The 20,984-nt window shown below is 37.0% G+C and overlaps 1 protein-coding gene across 11 annotated transcripts in view; it reads left to right on the top strand.

The window, feature by feature from the left end:
- rdgC (retinal degeneration C) overlaps nucleotides 1–20,984 on the top strand; it is a 524,170-nt gene that overhangs the window by 476,839 nt on the left and 26,347 nt on the right. For 10 of the 11 annotated variants that reach the window (XM_067787748.1, XM_067787743.1, XM_067787747.1 and 7 more), the window contains 2 exons: nucleotides 185–334; nucleotides 13,890–13,961. In XM_067787748.1, the coding sequence (XP_067643849.1) occupies nucleotides 185–334; nucleotides 13,890–13,961 (222 nt within the window). The remainder of the gene's footprint in view (nucleotides 1–184; nucleotides 335–13,889; nucleotides 13,962–20,984) is intronic. The other variant, XM_067787751.1, reaches the window with a different exon arrangement.

Raw genomic sequence — 20,984 nt, 5'->3', positions numbered from 1 at the left:
TTTCTTTGATTTCATCCTAAGACAGGTGTTCAAACTCGCAAACATTTTTAAGTTTTTGCTTTTATACATTTTGGTATACATATGTATGTATGTGTGTATTTATATTTTTTTAGTTCATTTTACTCCAATGAAACCAACAATTTTGTATTGCAGTTAAATCAATTTCTCTTTTCTCCTTTTGTAGCGCAATGCTGAAAAGTTGATGATAATGATCGATGAAGTTTATCGCTGGTTACCGCTGGGCTCTGTCGTCAATAACCGTGTATTGATTGTGCATGGCGGCATATCGGACACAACGGATTTGGATATGATAAAGAGTATTGACCGTGGCAAGGTAGGCATGAAAGTGACCACCGAGAATAAGTAGAAACATATATAGAGTGAGCGGTCAATAAATTAATAAAGCCCTACTCTTTGACTTGTCTTTAAACAAAAACTAATGAAAAATGGCTTAGATTAAAAGCATCGCCACATTAATAATCGGCAGTGGCCATTCGTACCCAAAAACAAATAATTATTCTTTACTTACTATCCCTCAGGCATGCTTAACCAACGAAACGATATCATTTCGTTACGATAATCAACGTTAATAAACGAAACGAAGTCATTTCGTTTCGTTTATTAACGTTAAGATCGTCAAATTAACGAAATGATTTCGTTTCGTTTTCTGCCATATCCAAACGAAATCAAATCGTTTATGTTGATTATTAATTTCAAACTATGCTGGCAAAGCTGATTGATGCCGGAGTCATTAAAAGTGAAAGCATTAGCCAAGCTGATTGCAACTTTTCTCATGAATTTTGACAGTACAAACATTTCTCAGAGTATTTTTGACATTACCACCAACGAATTACACAAACAAATTACATAGAGTTTGTGTGTGTATGTGCGCTCGTTGTTGCCACCTTACGGCTTCACCATGGCTATAGCATTGCCAGCACAATTCAAACATAAAGTATCACGTTTTTGTTAACGTTTTTAACGTTAACGAAAGCTTTTCGTTTCGGTTAAAAACGAGATACAATTTATCTTGATAATTTCTTTATCGATAATATTTCGAAGTGTTTCAACGGAAACGGTGGAAATTTTTTGATAAACGATTAGCTTAACGTTAAGGTGCATCCCTGCTATCCCTGCTTTAATGGTATTACCAACGTCTGCCCGTTAGTCGAAACTATTTTTTTTTGCATTGTTTTGTCTTTTATTATTGCTGCTTCTCATCCAATGCTGCCTGTTTTAATTTTAATTAACACGCACAATGACATTTGTACATATAGCATACATTCAAACAACTTTAATGCCCGCTTTGGCATTGTCATGTCAATAAATTGGCTTCAATTAAACGAAAGATAACGTTAAAAATATCTTGAAAGAAATTTTCAAATTACTTGTTGCCAATTTGAAAGTATCGTAATTGCCCTAAATTAAACTAAAGGAGGATGGCCATATTGAGAGATAGCAATAGTAAGTGACGCATTAAAATAATAAGCTCAACTATAATTAAATATATGCATACGTATTTTTAGACGCGTTTATATTTAACGTTAGTATATCTGAAACCTCCATCCTGAAGTTTTGTCATGTTGATATCCGCATTCCAGCGCGCAAATGGACTTAAATTGTAGACCACTGCATATGAGTGATCATCACTATATAGATATTGTTACGAATAATAGGGGGACTCATGTAACCGTATAAATGCCTTATAAAGTGTGTAAACGTATAAATTTATCTAGTTTACGCACGAGCTGTCAAATTTTGTATGAAAAATCATTTACACAATTTGTATAAATTTACGCGCACATTTCATTGTGTAAACGCGGTAAACTCAAACGAATGCAACCTTGCAGACATTACAGACGGCATTTTCATCAAAAATCTCCAACATCAGCAAGTAAAGGCGTTTTAGTTTTGATTTTTCACTTAGTCTTGGCATTTTTTAATTTGTGTAACAATCAAAAAATGTTGTTCGGCAATAATACAGCTGATAAACAATCAAGTTTATCAAGAGTATTACTAGGTGCGTTCATATAACAGCGTGTGTAAATGGATATAATTTTACACCTTATAAGTTTATATGCTATCATGAGTCCCCCTAATAACTAAATATCTAAATAAACGAATCAATAATTATATCTGCACATATGTACGTACACGCAGCGGAGAAGCAGCGCACAAACACATGCATATGTATATCTTATCTGAGGTGCTCACAAGAGAGGGCAATAATTTGTGCAAGTATTACTCACGCGCATATGAGAAGCCATAAACGTAGCTGTGGCTAGTGATTTTGTAGCTGATAATTAACTAGTAAGTTCTGGAATGGAAAAGCCTAGAAGTATGCAACGAGAAATCAAAAAGTATAAAATGCCGCGACAGTAGAGGCCCGAGGGTTGGTTTCATTAAGCTATCAATCAGTTGAGTTAAGCAAGCTATGAGTAAGCGAAGTATAAGTGTTATTGTGAAGTACTTTAATAAAGGCCATTTTTGCATTATTAAAGATTGGAGTTATTTATTCAACAGTTTAGCGATTCGAACTTAGCAGAAGGTTGCAAATAACAGGATTTGCAGTAAGCTCGTTACAATATCTTAAAAATTATCTTAAAAATGTAAAAGGTCGATGTTTGTAATCGAAGTGTATTTGAGGTATCTTGATGAAATTTGGTATGTAGGTTCCTGAGCACTCATCTAAGATCACTTTTTAAAATGAACGATATCGGACTATAACCACGCCCACTTTTTCGCTATCAAAAATTTCGAAAAACCGAAAAAGTGCGATAATTCATTACCAAAGACGGATAAAGCGATGAAACTTGGTAGGTGAGTTGAACTTATGACGCAGAATAGAAAATTAGTAAATATTTGGACAACGGGCGTGGCACCGCTCACTTTTAAAATAACGTAATTTAAAAGTTTTGCAAGCTGCAATTTCGCAGTCGTTGGAGATATCATGACGAAATTTGGCAGGAATGGTACTCCTATTACTATATGTATGCCTAATAAAAATTAGCAAAATCAGAGAACGACCACGCCCACTTAAAAAAAATTTTTTTTAAAGTAAAATTTTAACAAAAAATTTAATATCTTTACAGTATATAAGTAAATTATGTCAAGATTCAACTCCAGTAATGATATGGTGCAACAAAATACAAAAAGAAAAGAAAATTTTAAAATGGGCGTGGCTCCTCCCTTTTTCGTTTAATTTGTCTAGCATAATTTTAATGCCATAAGTCGAATAAAAATTTACCAATCCTTGTTAAATTTGGTAAGGGCTTAGATTCTAGTACGATAACTTATTTCTGTGGAAAAGAGCGAAATCGGTTGAAGCCACGCCCAATTTTTATACACAGTTGGCCGCCTGTCCTTCCGCTCGGCCATTAGCACGATAACTTGAGCAAAAATCGATGTATCTTTACTAAACTCAGTTCACGTACTTACCTGAACTCACTTTGTATTGGTATAAAAAATGGCCGAAATGCGACTATGACCACGCCCACTTTTTCGATATCGAAAATTACCAAAAATGAAAAAAATGCCATAATTCTATACCAAATACGAAAAAAGGGATGAAACGTGGTAATAAGATTGGTTTATTGACGTAAAATATAAATTTAGAAAACAACTTTGTAAAATGGGTGTGACACCTACCATATTAAGTAGAAGAAAATGAAAAAGTTCTGCAGGGTGAAATAAAAAACCCTTGAAATCTTGGCAGGAATACTGTTCGTGGTATTACATATTTAATAGATAACTTAGCGGTATCCGACAGATGATGTTCTGGGTCATCCTGGTCCACATTTTGGCCGATATCTGGAAAACGCCTTCACATATACAACTACCACCACTCCCTTTTAAAACCCTCATTAATACCTTTAATTTGATACCCATATCACACAAATACATTCTAGAGTCACCCCTGGTCCACCTTTATGGCGATGTCTCGAAAAGGCGTCCACCTAAGAACTAAGCCCTACGCCCTTCTAAAAGACTTATTAAACCTTTCATTTGATACCCATATCGTACAAACATATTCTAGAGTCACCCATGGTCCATCTTTATGGCGATATCTCGAAAAGGCGTCCACCTAGAGAACTAAGTCCCACTCCCTTTTAAAATACTCATTAACCCCTTTCATTTGATACCCATATCGTACAAACAAATTCAGGGTCACCCCTGGTCCACCTTTATGGCGATATCTCGAAAATGCGTCCACCTATAGAACTAAGGCCCACTCCCTTTTAAAATACTCATTAACACCTTTCATTTGATACCCATATCGTACAAGCAAATTCTAGTGTGACCCCTGGTCGACCTTTATGGCGATATCTCGAAAAGGCGTCCACCTATAGAACTAAGGCCCACTCCCTTTTAAAATACTCATTAACACCTTTCATTTGATACCCATATCGTACAAGCAAATTCTAGTGTGACCCCTGGTCGACCTTTATGGCGATATCTCGAAAAGGCGTCCACCTATAGAACTAAGGCCCACTCGCTTTTAAAATACTCATTAACACCTTTCGTTTTATACCCATATTGTACAAACGCATTCTAGAGTCACCCTTGGTCCATCTTTATGGCGATATCTCGGAAAGGCGTCCACCTATAGAACTAAGTCCCACTCCCTTTTAAAATACTCATTAACCCCTTTCATTTGATACCCATATCGTACAAACAAATTCTAGGGTCACCCCTGGTCCACCTTTATGGCGATATCTGGAAAAGGCGTCCACCTATAGAACTAAGTCCCACTGCCTTTTAAAAAACTCATTAACACCTTTAATTTGATACCCATATCTTACAAACAAATTCTAGAGTCAGCCCTGGTCCACCTTTATGGCGATATCCCTAAATGGCGTCCACCTATAGAACTATGGCCCACTCCCTCATAAAATACTCTTTAATACCTTTCATTTGATACACATGTCATACAAACACATTCCAGGTTTACCCTCGGTTCATTTTCCTACAAGGTTATTTTCCCTTATGTTGTCACCATAGCTTTCAGCTGAGTATGTAATGTTCGGTTACAACCGAATTTAGCCTTCCTTACTTGTTTTTTTTTAAGATTCAGCGGCATATAATTGAAGTAAATAACGTTCCTCAATCGACAGGTAGAACTTAATAGGTTTTATATCGTCAGTATACATATAGATTTTTGAGAACTTTACTATATTAACAAAATCGTTTATGAAGAGCAAAAATAGAATTGGAGCAAGATGGCTGCTCTGCGGAACAGATACCGATAAAACTTCAGTATAAAATCGATGAAACATCTGCAACTCGTCGATGAAAACCCAATGTCATTAATAATCTCTACGTTAATATTGTGATTTAGAAAAGGAGATTTCGCGAATTAATCGAATGTTACTTCTTTTATATTAAGTCCACCATCTTCCGATAATTACTGAATCGGAATTTCAGTTAGCAAAGGCATATATTGAAAATGTCTACCTATATACCAAATTTCAGGCAAATCGAACAGTGAATAAAATTTGATCGAATAGATCGGTCCCTGGTCCACTTTTCGGAAAGAAACTTCACACGAACACTCTCCGGGAACGCACAATAAATACGTTTTATTACGATGTATCAGACCCTGGTCCAATTTTCGAAAAGAAAGGGGCGCACCACTTTACCAAATTTCAATCAAATCGCATTATAAAAAGTCGGACTTTGGTTCACTTCCCAGAACAACAAGTTTCTCAGTTATAATGTTTGTCAAAGAGGTACCCCAGTACCGAATTTCATACGAACCTCGCCATAAATAAGATTTTCCGAAATAATGAGATGGTCACGGAAGTATCCCTATACTAAATTTCAAGCAAACTACTATTGTAAGATCATCACAAATATTCGACTAATCTATGCTTGCCTCACATCATAAATCTACGGTCATATGCTCAGGACTCTACTTTAATCATTAATACTACGAAATACAGAATTCCTGCATGTTAACAAATAACAATCAATTGGCAACCCTAACCGACGTTCAGCTATAAAGAAGCGGTTTAGATTGAGACTCGCGAGATGAATAACGTAGGTTCAGCAAGGGGTGGAGAAACGAATCAAACTCATATTTTATTAATTTTCATTAATACACAAATATTTTGATCTAATAACTTTTAAATTTAATATACTGAATTATGAGGGTAATATACTAATTTACATTAATCGGCAGACTAATTATTTAATTGGAATCCTGACAAACACATGAAAGGTCCCGCGTAAAGATACCTTTCACTAAATAAGATTATTTGGAAAAGGTCGGTCCACACATTGCGAATCTAAAGCATCCTCGTACCGCCTTGAGTACACACAATTTTTTTTTCAAAACCGGTTACATCAAAGTAGGAGTTCAGTGACAAACAAACGTACAGAAGAAATATACATATGTACATATATATACATATATAATAGAGGAAATATCCTTAGTACACAAGCATTAGTTTATGTGCATAAATGCATACAAACATACTAAAAGTAGAGGGACATTTTCTATTTTGTTGGTAGCTTTCTTGCGAATATCTTCTTATATATAAAATTGTCGTGTCACAATGTTCGCTTCCGTACTCCTCCAAAACGGCTTGACCGATTCGCATGAAATTTTCTGAGCATATTGAGCAGGTCTGAGAATCGGCCAACATCTATTTTTCATACCTCTGGGAGGCTAGGGTCTCGAGATATAGGCCAAAACGTGGACCCGGATACACCTAGAATGTGTTTTTACATTATGGGTATCAAATTGAAGCTGTTGATGTGTGCTTTAGTACAGAGTAAGTTTTACGCCGATGGGTGACTGGGTCTCGAGATATAGGTCAAAACATGGACCATGATGCCCTTAGAATGTGCGTGTATTGCGGATATCAAATGAAAGCTGTTGCTGAGAGCTTAAAAGTAATTTTCATTGTGATATTCGATTTAGTCGCATCAACCAGGCAAAACTGATAAATAGGCATGCGAAGCCGAAATAAAGACCTGACTTAAAAATACCCACATACCTGCTTACATACGTCCTATTCGATTTGCCTGAAATTTGGCATATACATTTGCCTATATTAGTATTTACGGTGCTTTTTTCCGGGAAGTAGATCAGAGACGGACTGGGACTGGGATTAGGACTAGGACTGGGAGTGAAACTGAGACTGAGACTCGGAGTGGGACTGATACCCGGAATGGAACTGGAACAAAATACATAGCACCCTCTGAGACTGGCAATAAGAGATGAAGAAGAAGGAGAAAAACTTGAGAGAAGAGAAAAGAGAGAAGGAGACTGAGACAGAGATAGAATGAGACGAAGATGGAGATAGATGAAGCGAAAAATACGGAGGGAGGAGTAGCTTCAATAAAATCAAAAACTGAAATACTTCCGATGCGATAAAAACCAGCTACATTTTTTTGGCTGCTGAAAATTTTGAAAAGCTGGGATGCACATTCAATTTACAGTCACTTATTGAATTTTTTTTATAATAGCTACTTACTTACTTAATTGGCGCTTAACCGTCTAAACAGCTATGGCCGCCAAACAAGGCGCGCCAGTCGCTCCTTCGCTCCGCCAACCGGCGCCAATTGGTAACACCAAAGGAGTTTAAATCGTTTTCCACCTGGTCCTGCCAACGGAGTGGGGGCCGCCCTCTACCTCTGCTTCCATAGGCGGGTTCCGATAGAAACACTTTCTTGGTCGGAGCATCATCTTTCATTCGCATAACATGGCCTAGCCAGCTAGCTAGCAGCCGCTGCGTTTTAATTCGCTAGACTATGTTGATGTCTGCTTATAGCTCGTACAGCTCATCATTAAATCTTCTTCGCTACTCGCCATCGCCAACGCGTAGAGGTCCATAAATCTTTCGAAGAACTTTTCTCTCGAACACTCCCAAAGCCGCTTCATCTGCTGTTGTTATGGTCCATGCTTCTGCCCCATATAGCAGGACGGGTACGATAAGTGACTTGTAGAGTATGATTTTCGTCCGCCAAGAGAGGACTTTACTTTTCAATTGCCTATCTAATCCAAAGTAGCATTTATTGGCAAGATTGATTCTTCGCTGGATATCAGTGCTGATGTTGTTGCTATTGTTCCCAAATAAACGAAGTCTTTTACTATTTCGAAATTATGGCTGCCAACAGTAGCGTGGCTGCCAAGGCGCGTATGCGCTGACTCTTTGCTCGATGACAGCAGGTACTTCGTTTTGTCCTCATTCACCATCAAACCCATCTTTACCGCTTCTTTTTCCAATTTGCATTAAGCATAACTAACAGCGCAGAACTATAGTAGCTACACCCTATTCAAATTTCATACTCAAGATATACGCCTAAAAATTGGTAAAAAATCATGTGTCTCAACTTTCAACGATCTCCAAAAACTGCTATCGTCAGAGTCACTAGCACAAGCTAAATGCACATATGTTGCATACAGAAATTTAGTACAAATTTTTTCGATTTTTCCCTTTTTTAAATAAATTTTTTTTAATTTATTTTTTTTTTTAAATAAACTTCATTCTTTACTCCAGGGATCGCCACCCCATAAGCACTTTCACGCAATTGTTTTTGTAAAACGCTCAGCATGCGCACCACACATCCCCGCGCGCACGCATTCTATCCTCTTGCCAACAATCGAATGCAGGGATCGCCGCAAGCTTCTTATGGAAGCGTGACCACACCTTTTTTGAAATCCCACAAAAAAAAAAAAAAAATGGCGACGGAGCTAGTAAAAGTACACTGTAAAAACTTCGAAAATTCATAAAATGATATTATTTTAGAAAGAAAACTATACATTTTGTAATCCTAATAGAAGGTAAATTCATTAAATTTTTTGTAAATTTAATTTTTTATATTTAAAAATTTTTTTTATATATTTTTGGGTTTTTAATTTTTTTGTCTTGTTTAGTTTTTTAGAAAAAATAATATAAATAATAATAATTTTGTAATTCTGATAAAAAGAAAATTCATTCAGTTATTTTATACAATCTTTTATATTTTTTGTTTTTATTTTTTGTATATTTAAAAAATATTTTTTTGTTTTGTTTTTAATTTTTTTAATTAATAGTATTTCGGAAAGAAGGGTTAAAGTGGAGATATTAACTGTAAATTGTCCGCAATTAATTTTTCTATATCTATTTTGATGATTGTGGTTGATAATTTCAGAAGCGCTTCTAAATGCCGATTTGTAACTCTATTTCTGTTATTTGTTTTTATTTGCTTAAGGAATGAAAAAGGAGCTTTCACAAATGTTCGTACCACCAAACATTGAATAAAATTTTAAAACTTCTTGACGCAGTAAGGAATATTTCTCCTTGCCTACAACTTTCCAAAAATCAATGCCTTTTAACTCTAGTAACTGTAGTTCAGAGTCGCATAGCTCCATTTGAAGTTCTGGGCTCTGCTCATTTGCATCGCATGTCATGGGTATAAAAAAAATTGGTAACATTATCCTGCTGCTGAGAGCTTTAACGTAATTTTCAATGTGATATTCGCTTTAGTCGCATCAACTAATAAAAACTGATAAATATGCATGCAAGCCGAAATAAAGACATAAATTAATAATACCCACATACCTATTTACATACGTCCTATTCGATTTGCCTGAAATTTGGTATATAAATTTGCCCATATTAGTATTTACGATCCTTTTTCTGGGAAGTAGACCAGAGACGGATTGGGACTGGGATTAGGACTAGGGCTGGGACTGAGACGCGGAGTGGTACTGGGACTGGGACTCGTAATGGGACTGGAACAAAATACATACCACCCTCTGGGACTGGCAATAAGGGATGAAGAGGAATGAGAAGAATTTGAGAGCAGAGAAAAGAGAAAAGGAGAAGGAGACTGTCATCGGGTTTTGAACTATATTCCAAGTTTCAAGCTTGTAGCTTATCGGGAAGTTACTTAAATTTCGATTACAAAATTCTGTTCGCTACACAGAGTCAAGCTAAATAAAACCGTTTAAAAAAAACCGGCTATTATTTATTATATCCTATTAGATAAATTAGTGAAAATCTTAAATTATCTTCTCCGGTTAATAATGGTGAAACAAAGCATGCATATACTTCAAACTTATCACTAATATGTATATTCCATATTCAATTCTTAAGTTCAAGTGAGACGAAATAAAGTTTTGTCAGTGCACGTCTATTCATAATTTTTTTTTTTCTAAAAAAATAGCTATAACCAATCAGTGCACGCCTATTGTTCATTTTGTTTTCTAAAAAATAGCTACAACCATTCTGCGAGCAGAAATGGCGCTGGCACGTACACAAACCCAGTCGGACTTGGTAGCTTTCAAAATTGACGCTTTGCATTGTTTTCTTGAATGCATTTAAAAATACTTCTACATGCGTTCAATTCAAATTAATTTAATTATTAAATAAATCAAACAAAGCTTCATTGTGTTCGTACAGATGAAACAAAAATATACCCAAAATATTACTTCAAAAGTAGTTTTACACGAAATTATAGCAGTTGAGTTCCTAATGGGTACAGCAGAATTCGGTTGTAGGCGAGTGGTTAGAATGCGTACGCGCGGGGATGTGTGGTGCGCTTGCCTGAGCGTTTTACAAAAACAATTGCGTGAAAGCGCTTATGGAGTGACGACCCCTGATCGAATGTATTCTGCTGTACCCATTAGGAACTAAACTGCTATAATTTCGTGTTAAATGACTTTTGAAGTAATATTTTCGGGTATATTTTTGGTTCACCAGTACGAAAACATCGAAGCTGTGTTTGATTTATATAATAATTCAATTTTAAATTAAATTAAATTTTAGTTGAACGCATTTTTGAATGCATTCAAGAAAACAATGCCATAAGTTAATTTTGAAAGCTACCAAGTCCGACTGGGTTTGTATGCGTGCCACCGCCATTTCTGCTCGCTGATTGGTTGTCGCTATTTTTTTAGAAAAGAAGTTGAAGAATAGACATGCACTGACAAAAATTGATTTCCTCTCACTTGAACTTAAAAATTGAATATGAATATACATTTTAGTGAAAAGTAAGAAGATAATTAAAGATTGTCACTCATTTATCTAATAGAATATAATAAATAATAGCCGTGTTTTTTAAACGGTTTTATTTAGCTTGACTCTGTGTAACGAACAGAATTTTGTAATCGAAATTTAAATAACTTCCCGATAAGCTACCAGCTTGAAACTTGGAAAAAAAAAGAAAAAAAATGTTTCCAATAGGTGGCGCATGGATCGAAATATTTAAAAAAATCGTATTTGTGCTCCTATAAGGCTCATTTTGGAACACATATTACATACGGGAATAGAAATCTCTTTGTGAAAAAACTCCCGCTGGGTGGCGCATGGATCGAAATATTTCAAAAAGTCGTATTTGTCTCCGATTAGGCTAATATTTGGAACTCATATTACGTAAATAGAAAGCGACGTATGAAAATAAAATCGCCGCAGGGCTGACGTTGGCGCTGCTCCATGACTAGCTAGATCCAATGGAAGGATGTCAAGAATGGCCTGAAGGGCTTCGCTAGGCGTTGTTCTTAGAGCCCCGCTTATGCTTATCATGCTGGATCTGTGGACTTTGCCCAACAAGTTTAGGTTTGACGCCTTGCTCAAGGCTGGCCACCATACGACTACCCCATACAGCAGTATGGGTCTGATAATCGCGGTATAAATCCATCTGCATATGTTGGGGGTGAGTCCCCATTTTTTGCCAATAGCTCTTTTACACGTATATAATGCACTTTACGCTTTCTGTTGTCGCTGAATAACGTTGTCCTTCCAGTTCAGCTTTTTGTCTGAAACTACGCCTAGAAATGTGGCTTTATCTGCCAGGCTTAGGCGCACCCCATTTACTTCTGGTAGGTTTAACGATGGTATTTTGTATCGTTTGGTATATAATACAAGCTCTACTTTATCGGAATTGACGCTGAGTCCACATCGGGAAGCCCACAAGGAAACCTCTCGCAATGCTACCTGCATCAAGTCGCATAAAGTTTGAGGGAAATTGCCTCTGTAGACAATCGCTAGGTCATCAGCATATGCCACAACCTTCCCGCTCACCCAACTAGTATCTCTTAATAGCGAGTTTACCGTTAGGTTCCATAGTAGATGGGAAGGACACCACCCTTGGGCGCGCCCCTTGCGACAAATCGTGTTATATCAGCCTTCCCCAGTGAGGAAAGCACTTTCCTTCCCCTGAGCAGTTGATCAATCAGCCCAATAGGGATCTATTTACGTCCAGATCAGTAAAAGCATCTGGAATTATATTGTTGAATGCTCCTTCAATGTCTAGGAAGGCCACAAGACAATAATCCTTTTCGAACAAGGATGTTTCTATAGTAGAGACTAGGCTGTGTAGCGCAGTCTCCGCAGATTTACCTTTTGTGTACGCGTGTGGATAGCCCGAAATGAGGTTCCTATCAATCCTTGTAGTGATGAGAAAATCGCTAACAATTCTCTCTAGGTTATTGAGTACGAAGGATGAAAGACTGATAGGTCTGTAGTCCTTCGGCTCGTAGTGAGAGGGCTTTGCCTGCCTTGGGAACGAATATGACCGTGGCGCTCCTCCATGTACACGGAATATAGTTCAGAGCCAAACAAGCGGTATATATGTGCCGCAGCCAGTTGGCTGATAACTCCAAAGAGTAGATAAGTTTACGGGGACAATCCCGTCTGGTCCAGCAGCCTTAAAAGGTTTAAAACTTTTAACTGCCCACCTCACCCTCTCCTCAGTGATGGGTATATTCACAGCTTGGTTTGCTGCTGGTACTTCCGGTGAATGTGTGTCCAGGAGCAGCTCTAGGGTTTTCCCTTCTGTGCTGGTCTAGGTACCATTCGGTCTCCGCAGAAAGCTAATAGCTTGTAACAAAGGTAAGAAATCAGTTTATGAATACAGGATCTAATTTATCTCATCATAACAAACATGAAAAATTTCGTATGCCAAATGATTTGAGCACATGCAAACAAGTTCTTGATCGTGTTCCTATTAAAAAGAAACATTTTAATTATCCTTACGAAGGACATTTTGAAGTAGTCGAGAAAAATTCAAAATTTTTTAAGATTATTAGGAATGGTATATCTGAAAATACAACAATTGATCGAATCAAGCCAGCTTATATTGATCAAAATACATCTCAAAACACAAACATGTCTTTGAAACAAAAGAAGAGAGTTACATTTTCTTTACCTTAGTATGATAAAATAATTTAATTATTATTATTATTTTTGTTTTTTTTTTTGTTGTTTTTTTTTTTATTTTTTATTTTTATTTTTATGATATATAAAATTTGGATGATTGAAAATAAAATTATACTTGTTAAATTTTTTAAAATAAAAGACATACATATAAAATATTTTAATTTACGCAAATATGTAAGTATTTAAAATATATTGATATTTTAAATATTAGATAGCTTCGCTATAGCTGCACCAAGGTAGATCAAGTTTTCTCTAACTTATTTTCCAACTCAGTGCGTGTCTCTTCTCTCTCCTTCTGCAAAATTTAGGTTTCAATAAAATGCTTTCTGTGCTGTAGGTTATTTTTTCTGTGGTTACGTCTATGCATAAGCAATGAAATTTTGCAGTTCAGTATATAGGACGAAATTCTGGAATTTTAATTAAGTTATTTGAATTCCATCCGATTGTTTGCTTTTGTCACTAAAAACAAAGTCTATATACAGATGTATGTATGTATGTATGTATGTATTTATTATTCTGCACATACATACTTACATATATAAAAAACTTAATTGCGTGTTTGTCTATTCATTTTCGTTTTCTCTTTTTCCCATATATATGCTGGTTGCCGTTTTGCCGCCCACCTCTCATACCACTTCCGCTTCCGGCTGTCTTCCGGTTCAAAATTATTTCACTTTATTTGCACGACTTGTCATCATATGCCGGCTTGCGTGTAATTGGATGTTAACACCCGCTCAGTATGTCTCCATTTTGCGACCACCTATCGAGATGGCCGGCGAGGATGGCATCGATAAAACTGAATGGAAGCAGGTAAGTGCAAAATAAGTATTTTAAGCAAAAGTTAACGGTAACAATTTAACGTAATTGTGTTGATTGAGTGGAGGCGGTAAATAGTGACTAAAATTTCAATGAACTGTAATTAGTTGAGCAAATTAGCATATTTAACCAATAATCTTCTAGGTATATATGCATCAGTATTTATATAAAGTAAATACATCATTTGGGTTGTTGGACCATCTACGAGTCCACACTTTCCTGAAAAAAGGGCGTTGTAGTTGTATAAGACTCCGTCAAAAGTGTTTAAGTGTTCAAGCGTTTGCAAAAAAAAAAAAAAAAATATGCCAACGAAGTGCAAAACAAATTAAATATTTGGTGCGGTGTCCTTCCGAGGATATTAAGGCCAAGCTTCCCTTGCGAATACCGTCGTGCTAGTTATAAATTTTTTCGACAAATTGGCGGAACTGTATTCTTTGGTACTCGGCGTCGCCAATGTATATAGGTCCTTACACCTTACGAAAGACATTTCTCTCGAACACTCTCAAAACCGCGTCATTTGATGTTACCATGGACCGTATGATTTTAATAATCGGGGATTGCCCATATTGCTTTTTCAAATGTATGAAAACATTTATTTGAAGCAATTTTTTTTAATTTTATTATTTATTTAATAATTTGGGAAAAATTTAAACAACGTGACATCAGGACGGACAAGGCGACAGCTGTTTCGATTATACCTTGTAAATCTCTTCAACCATTCTTCTGCACCATATAGCAGGGCGCGTACAGGGTGGCCCAGCGGGTTATGGGGCTAAGAATATGCCCGCAGTAGGTATGCCTGTCGTAAGGGGCGACTAAAATACCAAACTGATTCAAGATGTTGTGTAGCGCAACCCTCTCAAGAGGTTGCCAGCGCAATATATGACTTCTCCAACCCAATTGTTAACCTCACCTACCTGTCGCGAATCCTGCTTCATTAACAGTCGAGGCTCTGGCGTCCCCGTACTGCTGATGGATCTAGGGGGTGGGGGCGGTATGGCGTAGAAGGTTGCATGGGGTCATACCAAATCGTTCCCGAGATGGTCGGACTAGTAGCTTTATGGTGCTTGTTACCGGAACGTTCCGGATATACATCCGGCTAAGGACCATCAGTATCGATAACACTCCCCAAAGCCTTCGGGGAGTGTCCTTATCGCTACAACAACAACAACGGGTACGATGACTTGCAAAGAATAATTTTCGTTTGGCGACAGGACTAACAATTTTTTTTTTCAATTACCTACTCAATCCAAATTAGCATTTATGTTTTCTGTAGATAAAATGTCTAGTTCAAAACTGGATCGCTTCAAGGCCACCTTGAACCTTTATTAGTTCGGTTTCAATCGCTCTTACCGGCTTTTAACTGGCTAACTTAAAATGGCGATATTTTGGGCGGTAGACTAGTTAAAAGTCGCCAGGTTAAATCCAGCTCGTTAGCTGACACTATTTGGATAGCTCCCAACATGGAAAAAATATATAGTTTTGATCTTGTACTTGCCCATTTTTGGTTTAACAATTTCAAATTTTCCCCTTGACTCCCTGTAAGTGTATGTCTACTTCGACGCTTCATATTAAATCATTTTATCTCTATGTGTTGATTCTAGCACGATTTTATCCCCTTTTTAATTTTTACTGAAAAAATAAATAACTGCATTGGAAAAAGGGCATCTTTTACAATTTTAACTTTATATAAAATAGTGTGCAAAAATCGAACGCCTTTAACATTGAAAATAGCCATATGCACGTGTGCATACTTTTTACATTTTGCGCGCTACAGGAATGCAGTTTACAGCAGACAAAATTGCACGTTTACTTAAATGGCATCAGTTGAGTCGTCAGTACTCATATCCTAGGAGTGCATCCATGCACGCAAATTTTTTTACCACTTAAAGTGGTGCAAGGTATTGAGTCGCTGCGGCTTTGCTTTCTGTCGCTATTTGCCACATGAAATTAGTCACGATTTTCCTTAATGCCAGTTAAAGCTGCAAGCGCAAGAAACGTGTGTATTTGTTGCGTTTTCAGTTTCCTGCATTTCTCTAGGGTACATGTTTAACTAAAAAAAAATAAATGTAAGGCGCGATAACCTCCGAAGAGATCTAAGGCCGAGCTTCTCTTCCAATTTGCGTCGTGCTCCTCTTGATTTTTCCCTACAAATTGGCCGGACGGGACCTACATGTTTTATGCCGACTCCGAACGGCATCTGCAAGGCAGATGAGTTTTCACTGAGAGCTTTTCATGGCAGAAATACAATCGGAGCGCTTGCCAGACACTGCCGACGGGCGACCCCGCTTAGAAAAATTTTCTTCTAATTGAAAAATCTTATTTTTAAAATTTTGATGTTGCTTTGCCCAGGAGTTGAACCCAGGGCATACGGAGTGATAGGCGGAGCACGCTACCATCACACCACGGTGGCCGCCACATGTTTAACTAATACAATCATAAATGTGCAAGCATACAAAAACAGATGTGTGTATGTATGTACGTATAAAAATATATAAAATATAACTTTATTAGAGAATGAAGAAAGTAAATTCAATGTTTGCTTTACTAATTTTCTTCAATTGGGAACACACATATTGAACCCAGCACCGAAAGAGATGGTACTAGTTCTAATTTTGTATCCCCACAGTGCTTTTAACCGACATTTTTAACATTGTGATATTCTATGAAATAGCAATTGCCCCTCCTTTGCAGACCATTTGAACGCGTTCTTAGGCGGTTCAGTCGTACGTGGTTCTGAAATAGGCGCAGCCTTTGATTAATTATTTCAAATACATATAGCTCAGACTTCAGCGGCGTTTATACAAGCGTGGCTAATAACTGTCCCACTCTGCATTCGAATAGCATCAGTTTGGTCATTTGACAACTTGGGCGAAAATGTCACGTTCCGTGAATGTCTCCCTATTCGTTGCGAGTAAAGGTACACTTATATCGGTTCATTTGAAAAAATGGATAACAAGATATTTTACGATCTATAAACGCTGTCTATGTCGAATATTTTATCCTGAATCGTCTTCAAAATTTGGAGTATCGTGAAATTCTGATCGACTGTATGCTCCGAACTCTGAAGCAGCACTGATAAAATCCAACCAGATCATTGACTTTGGGCTCACAATCCTCAAGATAGAACTTTATATGCAATAGCAAGCAGGTCGATGTCGCTGTAGTCGGCGTGGGTTGCCGGCTGAAGTACTTTTTTGTGTCTGCTTTGTTACTATGCAACGCAATAGCCCCTGCGCTCAGAATCTCACGGAATTTTGGATTGTTTATGTGGGCAGAACCCTTAGGTATACTGACCCTGACTCATAGGTCCGGTTTGCGGATATATTTAAATTTGATGACGGGAGCTTAGATCTCTGGGCCAAACTTCAAGAATCAAGGCTTTGTTAGAATGGGTTCCCGGATATCAGGAACATGAAGGTAATGAACAAGTGGAGCCCTTCTGTGGACTCAAAAGGGTTCACACTAGCCAAACCTAAGTAATTTGGAAACAAAGTAGTTCAGATAGCACTCGATTAAATGCGCTGCAAATGCATCGCACTGGATAATATCAGCTCGCCAATATGGTTCCTGTAAGAATTCGCCACGGTCATGAAACCTTCAGTTAACGGCAGAGTTTTATGCGGAATTGGCGAGCCTTATTCCTATCAGCCAGCAACTGAATTTAAAGTGCCTTGCACACACACAGTTTGGCTTCACGCTTATTCCTTTCAAATAGGCATCTGTCTTCCTACTTTTAGTCACAAAAACACTCAAATACACCGCGCCTTGATGCACCCATATATAGCGTGGTCCTACGTACAGATTTATTGTCCCTCTAATTTCACCGAGGCATTCATATGAAAATATTTTCTTACTTTTGCTCTGCTGAAGAAGTGAATGTATTTTATTGATGCCAAGAACAAGACACTGCACATGCAGAACTTAAAGAAGTTCATTTATAAGCGAAACGCTTACAGGTGAGCTCGTAAAACTTTATGGTCTTGCATTAAAGCAGAATTATATACACAAACTTGAATTGCCAACAAGCAAGAAATAATTATAATTTAAATGGCACAGCAAGGTAATGCAAATGCAGTTATTTACCTGCAACACACGCATCTGCATATAAAAAATAAAACAACAAAAATTTGCATTAATAAGGATACTTTAAGTGGTCAACCAAACACCAACACAAACTCACAGTTAGTATAAAGTAGTATATAATAGTTAAAACTTTAATTGGGTATTACGTAATATTACTAATACAAAACGTGACAAAATTGTTGTGATCTCATTTCATTTACTACAAATGCAATTCCATGTAAGTGCCTAAGCGTCTCTTTATTGTCTGCAACAAAACAACAGTTAAATTGAAAATGCAAATTGAAATTCATAAAACCCTCATGCAAATTAATTTCCTGGCAACTCTGCAAAAGTTCAAGGGACTATACTAACGCCCTTAGCCCCCTATTACAAGCAAAAGGTATGCTTATTGATTGATTACCGGAGGGATCACGCGCAACCGAGTTTAGTTAAATAATTCTTGACAGTTTTTTTCGTATTAGTCGACGGAGGGGGGGGGGGGGGGGGTTGCGTAATTTTATGTCGTGATTTACATATGTGATACAAAGTTTTTTGCAATAATTTAATTTGATCCTGAATATGTAATTGTGAGCAAAATTCTTTTTTGGGATCCACCGATATCCACCCATCCACTGATTCCTAAGCTGGGACCCTGCGGACATGAATTTCATCAACCACCGGTTGCTTGGAAATCGATCAACCAATTCGTCAACTGCGCGTCACCAATCCTATCCATCGACATCCAACAATCCACCGATTCGCTATCTACGACTCGCCGGACATCGATTTCACCAACCATTCACACTGATGATGTCGAAACGCCAAAACCAGTTTGTCGTCAAAACAAATTTGACAAGGGATGACGGAGTCCTTCTATTATTATTCCAATTATTCCACCAAAGGTTGCTTGGAAATCGATCTACCTCTTCGTCATCTGCGCTTCGCCGTTCACTATTCATATACACCGACATCCGCCAATTCACCGAGTTGTCAGATCTCGAGAAGGCAATTAGTTTTGGTCTAAGAAAGCTTTAAGTATTTGCAAAGAGGATGGCGGTATTTTACAACTTAAGTCCTGGGACAATATTGCGGTTTGCCGTTTGGCCGGCAAACAAATTCTGATAACACTATGGAAGCAGCTAGTCTATGTGAGGTCCCTATTGAACGGTCAGTTCAAACTAGCCTAGCCACGTCAATGCACTGGAAGGCTTGCCTTTCTCCAAAGGGGTATATCCTTTAGCTATATTACTCTTGTTTTCAGAGATGTTTCTACCGATTTTTACCGATTTCGTTATTATCTTTCGCACTTTATTCACCAGTATGAGACAACTTTGGTTTTGGTTGGGATTTGATATATTTTGCTAAATTTTGTGGTATATGTCTTCCTGAATCATGTTATTAATGTAATTGTTCCAGTGTGTAACTAAATTTGTCTACCTTAAACCCTGCTAACTGGTGATTTACTTGGCTTTCGCTCTACAAATTTGACTTCACTACAAATTTATGTGTTGTCTTAATTCTTCCTAAAGCTTTGTACATATAAAACTATTTCTGATCTTTTTTATGGTGCACAGGTGCAATATTTTAGACTGCATTTGCTACAGTACGTGAAAGCCTCTTTAAAAACTATAAAAAATACGTGTCACACTGCTGTATACATAAGTATTAAAATGCACAAATTCGGCCATGTTTGCTTGTCATTCCATTAATACTTTAAAGTGACAGCTTTTGCAAGCTGTCTCGTTTAATTAATTTTCAAAGTAAACTCACATTCAGGCCACATCATAATATTAAACAAAACAAAGCCAACGGTCAGCGAACTAACTAGACAGCAAACGAAGGTTAGGTGAAAGTAAAAATAAAAAAGAATTGTGTTAAATTGTATAAGACACGGTAACAGGTACACGTGTATAGGATTGAGTAAAAAACAATGTACATTTTAAGTACATACTTTTATTCACGTTTGCATATTTTATTACTAAGTACATAAACTCGTGTGTGCATCTACGTGCGCTTCCCAAAAATCTTTGCATTGCTTAGTAATGCAATGTGTGTACTGTGTGTGCTTAAACCTACAAGCTATTTGAGAAGGAAAACTAACTTTCACTTTTTCATGAAAATGGTATAAGTCCACTTGAAAAAACAGAATGTTTTTGTTCCACTAATTTTAGTACATGCAGTACCCACTAAGCAAAATAAAATAAATAAAAAATGGAGTTATGCCACTTTAAAACAAGTAACAACAAGACTGTCTTCTGCCTTGCCGAACTGTGCTGAACTGTGGAATAAATAACTCAAATATTCAGTATATCAAAATTTACTTTATTGACAACACTATTTTGTTAGTAATACTTCACAACTGATTTAAGCGCGTACTTCACTTATAGCTTATTAAAAGCAAACTGATTAATTATTGTTTCTCTATTTCTCCCAGCGTCTAGACTGTTCGCGATTAGCCTTTTCGAACAGCTGCTTATTTCATAATTGGTTATTTAGCTATATACATGTATGTGTGTGTGAGTAATGTCATCTTCTCTTTTAGCTGATGATAACTTGATCTGTGACCGTTTCTCTTTCTTCTTCGCTCTTGGCTGATGAATAATAATATGTATGCGAAATATTCTCTTTGCTGTTAGCTTCGCTGTTTACATGTATGTGTGTATGCTTGCTATGATGTTAACATGCTTGCTGCCTAGTGATGTATCGAAATGCCAATATACGCCACAATACCATTTTATTTTCAGGAAAGGTATAAAAGCGGGCATAAGCGATGAGCTTGCTTTCAACCAATTAAACGAAAAGATATTTGGACCAACTGAAAAGACGAGTACCGGTGCATATACATACATACGTAACATTTTTTATTTGGTATAAAGGAGTTACATACATACATACATACATACAAAGAACTGGTCTTACAATTATTTCGCACTAGTTTTTATTTAGTAAATG

This window comes from Eurosta solidaginis, chromosome 5 (assembly GCF_040869045.1).
Source record: "Eurosta solidaginis isolate ZX-2024a chromosome 5, ASM4086904v1, whole genome shotgun sequence".
NCBI classification, from domain to species: Eukaryota; Metazoa; Arthropoda; class Insecta; order Diptera; family Tephritidae; genus Eurosta; species Eurosta solidaginis.
Note: the sequence above shows the minus strand (reverse complement) of the source record. Positions and strands in the feature narration are given on the sequence as shown.